Below are 11,326 nucleotides of genomic sequence, written 5' to 3'. Positions count from 1 at the left end.
AGCAATCGTTCTCTTTTAGTTTCTGGTAAAGAGCCGATTAACTGCAGCAGCCTTCCCAGTCCTAGAGTGACGAGCCACAAATATGAAGTTGGCTGAAAGGGCTAAAGAATAAGACTTGTCACAGCCTTCTACAAATACAAATTTTCTTTTATTAAGTCGAATCAGTCACAGCATCAACCAACCACATCACATGAAGAGGAGCACAATTTGCACAGGTACCTGTTCTTTCTCGTCTCCAACCTTATTCTAATTTTGGAGCAACAGAAGGCGCATTGGATGTACCAGACTGAGAAAATCTTGAGTATGTAAATTGGGGCTACTTTGGATGACATGTGGTTTAGAGATAGATCAGATATGTGGTTTAGAATCATTTTTACTATACAACTACTATCAATTATGTATAAATAATTATCAATTTAAGTTGAAAATAATGTAAGATTCAAACTCCCACCAGGGAATTGCTAAAAGTATCCTTGGTGATGTAAAATGCCTCGTTTAGACAGACTATGAAGCAAGTAACATGAACTCGAAATGTTATCATTTCTAATTTTGGATCTGAAAAGAAGAAAGTTCTTAGCCCCACAGGAAGCAATTTCTTACCCTCAAATGACTTATTCCAACTTCTCAAGTCTTGTGAAGATGTTAGAACAAGTCATTTGCTAACACTCTCAAAGTTGCTACGTGTACAGTTACAGGAATTCAAAGAATTGACTTACTGCAGTTTAATTACACGAAAAGTGGATTGAATTTACAGAGACTTCAATTGCCATGAGTTCACCAGACTGTTATCAACCCTTCACATATTGGGTATAGGGTTCTATAGACGTTATGACTGATCAATCCTTCCAATATAGTGTATAGGTCCCTTATTCTTTGTCCCAAATATCTCATCAGCCTTCTGCAGAGTCTCCTGAAATGTTCCAGTTATTTATAGACAAGTAACAGTCACAAAATCAACTGTAAAATAGCACCAAAATTGAGCTGAGGGAGAAAGAGCATTTGAAAAATGAGAATTTGTTCGCTAAACAATTATTAGACAATTTCTCTATACTTGTGCTATCAATCTTCTGTTCCTTTGGGTAGTTAGTTTTGTTGGTTGAGGTCTTATCAAACAGTAACTAATTAACAGGGTCCTCAGGCGAAGTAGGAACCAATAAATAAATGCCTAAATTCCCAGAATTTGTAGAAATGTGAAACAAATTAAGCAGCAAAAGGTAGCCCACATGGCTGAATACTCATTCAATCACAAAACTGAGAGCTCATCAACATTAACCAAGCGAGTATAAGAAAAACAATGAAAAGTATAAAATTTCTGAGAAGTCGATACACAGAAATGAGAAGGAACCTTGCAAGATGGATCATTCATGTTTTTGACATACAATCTCACACATCACAGAACCGTCCATTCGTCAAGTCGGATCCCATCCATCACCGGCATTGTCAGTTGAGACCCATTGACATTCTATCTTGCTACAATGTATTATTAAAAAGTTATCAACTTTAAATACAAATGATAACTACAGCAAGAAACAAGGGTCAAAGAAATATTACAGAAGGGTTTCATTATTTAGAAATGGAAAGTGCTCTCTGTTCTGAAATATATGCATTCACTCAATCACAATCCATAAACTCTAGACTCTGAACCCATAATATAAAGCATATGAGTATGTGACCAAAAGACCGAGCATCTGCACACAGAGATTATGTGCCAAGAACCTTCATTTACACGAGTGATGTTGAAATCACTCAAAATATGCACACCTTAGTAATGGAACAGAGAAAAGTTCAATCGTTATAAGTGAAACTTGTCAAAATTCTTGATTTGTGCCTTTGGTAATGTGGAAACTCTCAATGTAATTTGGGCTGAGATTAGCAATTCCAGAGAATGAGAGGAGAGAGTTGGTGTATGCTCATCAATATCAGTACTTTTCTTACTATCAGTCTGACTAAATGGTGCGTATACTAACTGGAACCATCAGACTTGAATGATGTAGTGCAGGCTGCACATGTTGTCTCAGCAAATGCAGACTACTCTAATGGGTCCAAGAACCTATTTTTAAGGGTATAAGTTCTGCACTAAAAAGGAAATTTTACATGATGAAAATGCACCTATAGGGATCTAATATGTTTGATACTTTAACCTTCCTTTCAGCCTGGAAAGTACCCAATGCCTGAAGGATGCCATTTAGAGGTCAGGCACAAACATCTACCTCAACCTTGTGTGTGCACTTGAAAACATGTGTATCGTTTCATAGATTCTAAAACATTTTTAACCATAATGCATGTCCTAAACTGTTAAAAATTTTCCAAACAGAGGTTGCATGTCTGTTTTTCAGATATGAGTGCAAACCATCACTAAATTCCATAGCAAGATATTACACAGAAGCCAATTTCCCTCGTCTTGACATGTAGATAAGATCTAGATTTATGACTCAAAGACTTTACGGGGAATATTTCATGGAGGCTCTGTTTCTCTTAAATTTCAAGACTATTAGTAAAGGAAAAAACGTATCTACAAAGACAAACATCAAAGAGAGAGATGATTAAGTAATTTGGTCCTGAACAATGAACTTAAAAGGATTTGCATCCTCACTACCCTGATGCAATAATATAGCCAAAATAACGGTCTATACTAAAGTCCACAAATAGAAATGAGACACCTAGCACTAAGAATACAAGAGTGAAGTATATGATGGTGAGCACTAACAATAGAACACAAAACAAACAGGATACTAGAAAGTATTAACAATGTGTTCTATATAACTGAATAATGTGTCCTAATGAATGTGACTCAATAGGATCAACATAGTCTCTTCCACATGGATCCTAAGACTCCTAATGTAGATGGAGCACTACCTCTTTCAACATTTCCACAAGCTAAACACTTAGGTAACCAAATGAAATAAAAGTTCAGTTAATGTCTTCAGAATCCACTATATACTTGGCAAAAAGAAAGAACATATATGTGAATAATCCTAGAATTAGAACCAGAGCAATGAATTTAAGAATAACCTGAAACGGGAGGGACATCATGTCAACTCCCATGTGGAATAGCGCACTCCGAATCTCGCTCTTGTTGATCTTTCATTTGTGTTCTGCATCAAGAACTTTTGAGCTTGATTTCACTTTTGCGCTTTTTCCCCAGACATAGGTTGTTTCATATCTCTTTCAAGCTAAGGCTGCCACCAACTTCTAGCCTCTCCAAGGCTGGAAAATCAACCTGTAAATGTTAAGTTGTGTTAGTACATACCTTGACCTGTTAAACACTTCATAATAGCTAAATCAGATTCAACCGGTGAGCTGTGGGCGGCAACCAACACTGTGCGGGTCATGGGTTCAATTGTCACTACCATCATGGGATGCAGTGTGGATAGGAAAAAAAAAACATTTAAAAAAAAAAAATAGCTAACTTACATTGCAGAAATAAAGATTTATGTGATATAACAAAGTCAAACAATTCAATTCTCATTAGATGAAAGCAATCATACATTGGATAAGTTTTAAATACCCGAGTCTAAGAAACTATCAACACAATACAACATATTAACAATATCTATTACTAAGAGGATTTTGTTTTGTCAGCAATATGAAGGAAACTTTGTCTTCGTTTGAGGGACCAAATTCTCCATATCTCCGTTATGTTTCACTTGACTTGAACAATACGGTTGAGAAACTCAATTTTGTGATCATGGATCACTCATATTTAAACAAATATTATCATTTGGAAATGACAATATCAACACTATACTTGAAAGTATGCATCATGCTACATTAGTCATGTGATTTTTTTTTTTTTGGGAAGATAGTCATGTGATAATTAACAGGAAAGAACACTTGAGGTTATACAGTTAGGTCTATTTTGGTATTAGATCATGTATTCGAGTTCATACCTTTTCAGTGAAGAAATGCGTCTGGCCACTTCTTTTGGTTCCGAAGGTCATGTTGCGGCAACCGGTGAGCACCAGGGTTTTCAACAATGGGCAGTCAACACTACAAGCAGCAGGACAAATTGTTGCGAGGTAACCTAAATCCTTAAGATGGAGAAGCTTTACTTGGAAAACAAGTTTGTTGGTTACCTCTCCATCTCCGCCTCCTTCATACAAGATGATGTCTTTCATCCAAGAGCACTTGCTGATATACATGGATTCTAATTTCATTAGACCTTTAACTATGGACAGTGGGAACACAAACCTCAATGTGGAATAGCTCTCAATTTGAAGCTCTATTAAGTTATGAAATGCAAGAAAGTTTTGGCTGTTCCACACATAATTCAAAGGCGGTAGATTACTCAATTCCATTTTATCCAGGCAAGAGAGTAGTGTTGCAGTAGCATGCTTTTCTTTGAATTATAGACCGTCAAGGTCAAATATTGTCTCCAATGTGGCGCATTCTCTTATTTCAAGTTGTACTAGATTCTGTTAGTTCTGGACCGAACTGGATGAGAAAATACCAGATAGTTTTGCATCCATCCACCACCATATATTGTAGCTCACCAAAGTATTTTACCTGCAAAGTTAATGTGGCTGTTAGCAGACATCCCAATTAGAAAGCATGCATAACATTAGAGCCATGGATTAAAATCTTTCATTGGATCGATTCTTGAATTTCATTTAATGGAACATTTGAAAGGTGCAGAAAAAAGTAAGTCACAAATGAGTTGCATAAGGAGCAAAAATACCTTGGGGGCCAACTAAATGTAGTATACTAGAGCCAGTTTTTGGAGCTGAACTATTTGGATAGATCAGACTGATGAGTTGTGGCAGCTTTTGGAGCTTCAATGTGATCAATTGAGGAAAGTTCATGTCATAATTATTTCGCCTGATTGCCACGAGGCTTGATAGATCTTTAAGATTCAAGACAATCAAATTAGGGAAGTTGATCTGATCATTAGTTTGTTCTCCATTGCCCCTTCCTTCTAGGCCAACAAAAAACTCGTCCAAGTCCCTGCACTTTTGCATGTCAATCGTTTCAAGCTCCTTCAGATTGCTAGCACCTGGCAATTGGAACAGAGATTTCAATCTTTCACATGAACACACTCCAACATTCATAGATTTCTCAGGTATTCAGGTTGAGATTCTATCTTCCAAAATTTGTCAATGAAGGTATATTTGACAGAGATAACTTGCTTAGTTTCTTAAGTGACCCCATTGGAAGCAGATCCTCACCAATGCAGATCTCCTTTAGCATTTCGGCACCTTGGATAGTCAATGACTTTAATACAAGAAAGACAATGCATGGATCTATATCTGTCATGTCAATCACATATTCCAGAGCATGGCAGTGATTCAGCTCAAGAGACTTTAAGTTTACACAACACTCTGTATCTAAGAGATTGAGAGCGTCCCTCAATCTAAACAAGTTCAACACTAGAGTGTTGGTTCTCTTTAACAGCACATTGATTCTGCTACCCAAACGAGAGTCTGCATCGAGATCAATTCTCAAATAGTTCTCATAAGGATTTGGATTCGATAACATATCATCCATCTCTGCTGTAGAGATCTTAAATCTTTGGAGCTGATGAAATAGCAGCATGTTGTGCAGAACTGCAAATTGCCTCTCATTGGAAGAATCATTTCTAAAGCAGTCAAACAACCCAATGAAAGAAGCTTTTGAAGTTGTGCATTAGTTTCAAACTCTGACTCGTGAAACCCTCATTGCAAGAAGCTAGCTATTCCTCATGTACAGTTCATCTAGTTTCGCTAAGCTTGGGACAAAAGTAACATTCATTATATTGCTTTGCGGACTTTTACATTCAGTCACATCTAGCAATCTGAGATTTGGCAGCTTTTCAATACCAGCAGGTAACTGTTTGATTGCAGAACCACAAAAGCTGAGTATCATTAGTTCCTGTAGCTCTCCAATATCGACATGTACACTTTCCAAATTAAAATGCTCCAGATGCAGCGTTTGAAGGCTTTTCAAAAGTACAATCGACAACAGTATTGATGACATATCAGCCCTCCTGATGTCTAGAACCTTGAGGTCCTGAATTCCATTCAAAATTAGGGCTGGTGGCGTCGTTTCAGACCCCTCCGTGCATGACAACAATAAAAGCTCAGTTTCACTGATAGTTAGTGTACTGGATTCGTAAGGTTGCCTCAAAAGATTGGGCCAACCCTCCAAGTGCACCCTGCATCTTACCAAAAATCCATCTTTGCTGTTGGAAGCTATTGATAAGACATCCCGGTGCACCACATCATGCATTCTGACACACCCCTCGTTGCTGTCAGATAAGAAAAAACAACTTTTAAGTATCACTGATGGAATCAAATACCACATATTCAAAGACAATGAATGAAAGAAAGAAACAAATGATCGGAGACTTTTCGTTTCTCTGGGTGAAAACACACTCACAGGTGTATTTAAGCATGGATTAATTAAGCAATACGAAATTCAAAAATGCAGGAATGGAACAACCAGAGAAAGCAGACAATTGTTGTCTCTTTTGGGAGTCACAGATGTAACTGATGAAGCAACACCAACAGGACCGATTACAGCAATCTTCTTCCTATTATTTTTCTGAGTGATACAGGAGTTGATGAAGCACAAAGGAGAAGGGCAAAGAACGAAAGTAAAGATCAAAGCCATCACGTATTTTCGTTTTCTCTGGATGAACAGAAACTCACAGAATACCAAACTCAACTGAAGGAAACAACTCAAGAACTCAATAACAAAATGTGCTCTTCTTTTCTTCTTTTCTTTTTCTTTTCTGAGTAATTACAGACTCATGAAGTAACTAATGAAGGCAACAAGGAAAAAGAGGGAAATTATTTTCCTAAGGCATACTTTTTTTTTTTTTGGGGGGGGGGGAGGGGTGGACTAACAAGAGAATACTGATTCAGATTAGAAACAAAGAAAGAATGCAACAAACTGAAAGAGAGAGATTAATTTAATGGCAAGGCATACCACTCTCTGAGTAAACATTGTTACTTTGTTGATCTGAGAAATGCAGATAATTTCTTGGAGTACTGGCAACGACTATAATAGTTTGGTGTTTCAAGTCAAATGATGATAAGGTTCTCTGTTCCATTACTCTAAAAACTAAATTATGTGGTAAACGGCATTTGGCAAAAGAAAATAGAAGAAGTAAACATCCGATCATTTTAATTGCAGTAACTGATAATACCAAAGAGATGAAACCAAGAAAGGAAAGCAATTTACTATCAGGACCCGCCCACACTGAAGGAAAAGTAAAACGAAACAGACAAACTAAAGGATCAACCCAAAGCGAAAGGAAAAATTCAAACATAGATAGAGAGTAACGCTGAGTCTGTAATTATGCAACCGTCTGTTAGTCATAAGTTTGAAGACCATTCCCATGACTTCCACAAAGCAAAATTCAATTCAAAATTGTGGCAGCTCCTTTGGATAATGCTTACGGTTATCTTATTACTTTAGGACTCGGCATGAAAATTGAAAACAGCCGCAAATACCAGCAAACAAGACATACTCCTCATTTTCTATCTCCAAGGCCACAATTGTTGAGAGTTCAAAAGGTCAGGCTTATTGAGTTCAAAGTGCAATTCAGCCTAATGATCACAAATTTTCGATAAATGAACTGGTCTAATGGCATGACATATAAACACATTTGATTTACCACTTGTCTCTTTCTTTCTCAGCTATTCATTCCCCATACAATCTACTTTGATATGATCCACATATGTATGACTCCATAACCAATCACAACCCAGTTCAAGTTACCAAATTTGAAGCAAAACCCACAAATCCAAACACAGAAAGACTAAAAAAGTGTTACCTTGACAGAAATGGTTCCAGCTAAAGCATCAAGGTCTTCAAGCAGTTTCCCAATTCGGACCTCATTCCAAGGATCCCTGTACTGCTCCCTCAGTATAAAATCAGTAGAGAAATTGTACAGAATTGTAGTCCTGCTCTGAGACGGAGTCTTGTTCAGCAATTCGCTCTGCGGAGGAGCGTCTGCTGGTGGGTCCAAGAGCCTCTCGAACATGTGAGACCTCGCTTCCCACAGTGCCTGTGTCACCGGCGAGTGGAACATTCCGGGCCACAAGCTGATGGGCTTCCGGGTCAAAGAGTCCGACCCGAAAGCGGGGAGGGTTGCCACTACCGGAATGGTGGTGTTGGAATTGGAATTGGAAGGAGATGAATTTGAGTCCATGGAGTTTTTGGGAAATCAGGGGATACAGTTTATGGAATTGACTTGGTTCAGTTTTAGTGATTTAAGATTTGGTTAAGTATAAACGAAGGGAGCTTTGCGTTTATGGCCACTATCTCTGTAACTTGAAGATTGGAATATTTACAAAATTGATGCTTTAATTTCTTCTACCTTGTCTTCTAGACCATTTGCTTGCCTTTTTTTTTGGTGTGGCAATGATGGGATACAGAAACTAAATAGCAGAAAAGAAAGAAGCAATAATTATCAAAACACGATCCTGATCACCGGGTCAGTTGCAATAATTATCAAAACACGATCCTGATCACCTGGTCAGCAACTGACCAGGGATCATTTGCTCAATTACCGTCCGATTTGAAATCGGACGGTTCACAACTCTCTTCTTCTCTCTCATCACTTAGCTGTGAACCGTCCGATTTCAATCGGACGGTGATTGAGCAAATGATCCCTGGTCAGTTGCTGACCAGGTGATCAGTACTGATCAAAACATGGTTATAATTCTCTGATAGCCCCAAATGGATTGCAATACAGCATATAAAGAGATAAGGGGGTCCTTGACAATACAGTTGTCCTGGACCACAATGGGTAGGTGGCTATTCTAGATGGCTTCCAAAATGGGTGTTCTTAGCATTTCAACAAAATAATAGTAATTATAAAGTAGCTTAGTCGGTGCAGTCTCAACAAGTGCTCCCCTCCCCAAGACAGAGCCTGTCCTCAGGCGATGAAGTCTGGAAATTTGGCAGCGATCATGTGTGCCTCCTCCCAAGTTGCATCCTCCTCATGTAAGCCAGTCCACTGAATTAGCCATAGTGTGACAGAACGTTTCCCTTTGCGTTGAATTGCCATGTCCAAAACTCGCAGTGGTTTCCAATGAATTTCTCCTTGACTGTCAAACTGTGGCAAAGTTGCAGCAATAGGCACAGAATCTCCAACTCTTTTCTTAAGCAAAGAAACATGAAAAACTGGGTGCAACTTTGAGTTAGGAGGAAGTGTGAGTTTGTAAGCTACCTTTCCCACCTTTGCTTCCACTTGAAATGGTCCATAGAATCTGTTTGGCTCCAATTTTGTACTAGCTGGTCAACAGTCTCTTTTCTTGCGCGGGCGTGCCAGCACCGTTCGGGTGCGGTCGTCGGGGGTGTCCCTTGACCTGACTTCTATCAAGCGATTGTAGACGAGGAGAGCACCAACCTCGTCGTGGGATTCTTTGTGCCTCGTGGTGAGGACTTTGCTGAAGTTTCTTCTTGTTCACAAGTCGATACTCAATGTTGCAGATTGAGCAGAGCGAAATCACCGGGAAGTATTGAGATCTTGCTAAAGCGTGACTTTAGCTTGGCTGGGTTGCTAGGGCTTTACCCTTGCTTGGCTGGTTCTGTAACCGTTGTGGTCGCGGCACTACCGTCGGCTCCCGAGGAGACTAGGACCGAAGCACGTTGACAGAGGGTTTGGTGGCACTGAAAGTCGGCTTCTGAGAAGACTAGGACTAGGAGTGTGATCACCGGTAAGAGAAAGAGAAAGAGAGGGAGAGGAGTTTCTCTTAGAGAGGTTGCTCTAGAGAGAACTTAGATAATCTTAGAGATGTTTTGATGTTGTGTTGTGAATGTGTGTTGGTGTCGGTGTTTGGTCGTGGTACTACAATCGGCTCTCGAGGAGACTAGGACCGAAGTACGTTGACAGAGGGTTTGGTGGCACTGAAAGTCGGCTTCTGAGAAGACTAGGACTAGGAGTGTGATCACCGGTAAGAGAAAGAGAAGGAGAGGAGTTGCTCTTAGAGAGGTTGCTCTAGAGAGAACTTAGATCATCTTAGAGATGTTTTGATGTTGTGAATGTGTCTTGGTGTTTGGTCGTGGTACTACAATCGGCTCCCGAGGAGACTAGGACCGAAGTACGTTGACAGAGGGTTTGGTGGCACTAATAGTCGGCTCTTGAGGAGACTAGGACTTAGAGTGTGATCACCGATAAGAGAAAGAGAATGAGAGGAGTTGCTCTTAGAGAGGTTTGCTCTAGAGAGAACTTAGATCATCTTAGAGATGTTGTTGTTGAATGTGAATGTGTCTTGGTGTTGGTGTTTGGTCGTGGTACTACAATCGGCTCTCTAGGAGACTAGGACTGAAGTACGTTGACAGAGGGTTTGGCGGCACTGAAAGTCGGCTTCTGAGAAGACTAGGACTAGGAGTGTGATCACCGGTAAGAGAAAGAGAAGGAAAGGAGTTGCTCTTAGAGAGGTTGCTCTAGAGAGAACTTAGATCATCTTAGAGATGTTTTGATGTTGTGAATGTGTGTTTTAGAATGAGAGGAGAAGGTGTTTATATAGGGAAGAAAAAGAAGAGTGAAATGATGAGTGGAAGAAAAATAATGAAAGTGGAGTATGAAAGTGATTTGTAAAATATGGAAAAGATAGAGAAATGATGAAATGAAAGCAAAGCATGAAGGTGTAGAAACATGGAAGTGATGATGATCTATTAAAGAGATTGTCTTGAAAAATATATCCAAGGAAAAGAAGAAAAGCATCTAGCTTTCTTCATGTGGGTAGGAAACATGAACATGTGAATATTGAGCTGGTTTTAGGTCAGTTTCTGCCCCTTTATTCCTTCAATTATTTCTCCAACAAGACTTCAGAATGAGCCTTCGACTTCTTCATAAAAAATGTTCCACTATGAGTGTAGATCATCCTGACAAATTTTCAGAGCTTTATTCCATGCGGTTGGGCTGGAAATGCTGTTGGACCTCTTACAGGTCCAGTTTTCCAGTTTTGCTTCTGTAGAAAATTGGACTGATTGTTTGAAGGCCTTCCACTCAAAAATATCTCTGGCACTCTTCATAAGAAATGATCCTTGGGATGTCTAGAATGGATCTGCAGAGTTTCAGCTCATTTCAAGTTCATTTGGTCAGGCGGCCGCCCCTCCTTCCTTGTTTAGCTCGGTTTCTCCTAGCCGAAGTAGGAAAATGTGCTAAAGTTAACTTTTCATGCTTCCATGCTTCCATAGTAGGCTTTATTTAGCCTCTAAATATATATTTCTAGCTTGCCGACAATATATAGCTTGAGCCACTGTCATTGGCTCAATTTCTCCAACACATGCCTTGTCAGGCCAAAATGTTCATTTTGGGTCCAAACAGAATCTAGGAGAAAGTTTGTTGGCCGGCCGTTTGATCAATGACTTTTGGCGGTATGGATGGAGC

At 39.3% G+C, this 11,326-nt stretch overlaps 2 protein-coding genes across 2 annotated transcripts; both read right to left on the bottom strand.

Annotated features, from left to right (window-relative positions):
* Positions 1 to 826: 826 nt before the first annotated feature.
* LOC133737674 (uncharacterized) lies at positions 827 to 5,048 on the bottom strand. The gene is made up of 4 exons (XM_062165183.1): positions 4,679 to 5,048; positions 4,451 to 4,523; positions 3,891 to 4,254; positions 827 to 910 (listed from the first exon to the last, which is right to left on the bottom strand). The coding sequence occupies exons 1-4, from the start codon at positions 5,046 to 5,048 to the stop codon at positions 827 to 829; spliced, it is 891 nt and encodes a 296-aa protein (XP_062021167.1).
* A 28-nt stretch (positions 5,049 to 5,076) lies between these two features.
* LOC133737673 (uncharacterized) lies at positions 5,077 to 6,204 on the bottom strand. Its single transcript, XM_062165182.1, has 2 exons — positions 5,684 to 6,204; positions 5,077 to 5,575 (listed from the first exon to the last, which is right to left on the bottom strand). The coding sequence occupies exons 1-2, from the start codon at positions 6,202 to 6,204 to the stop codon at positions 5,077 to 5,079; spliced, it is 1,020 nt and encodes a 339-aa protein (XP_062021166.1).
* Positions 6,205 to 11,326: the final 5,122 nt, after the last annotated feature.

This window comes from Rosa rugosa, chromosome 3 (assembly GCF_958449725.1).
Source record: "Rosa rugosa chromosome 3, drRosRugo1.1, whole genome shotgun sequence".
Lineage (NCBI taxonomy): Eukaryota > Viridiplantae > Streptophyta > Magnoliopsida > Rosales > Rosaceae > Rosa > Rosa rugosa.
Note: the sequence above shows the minus strand (reverse complement) of the source record. Positions and strands in the feature narration are given on the sequence as shown.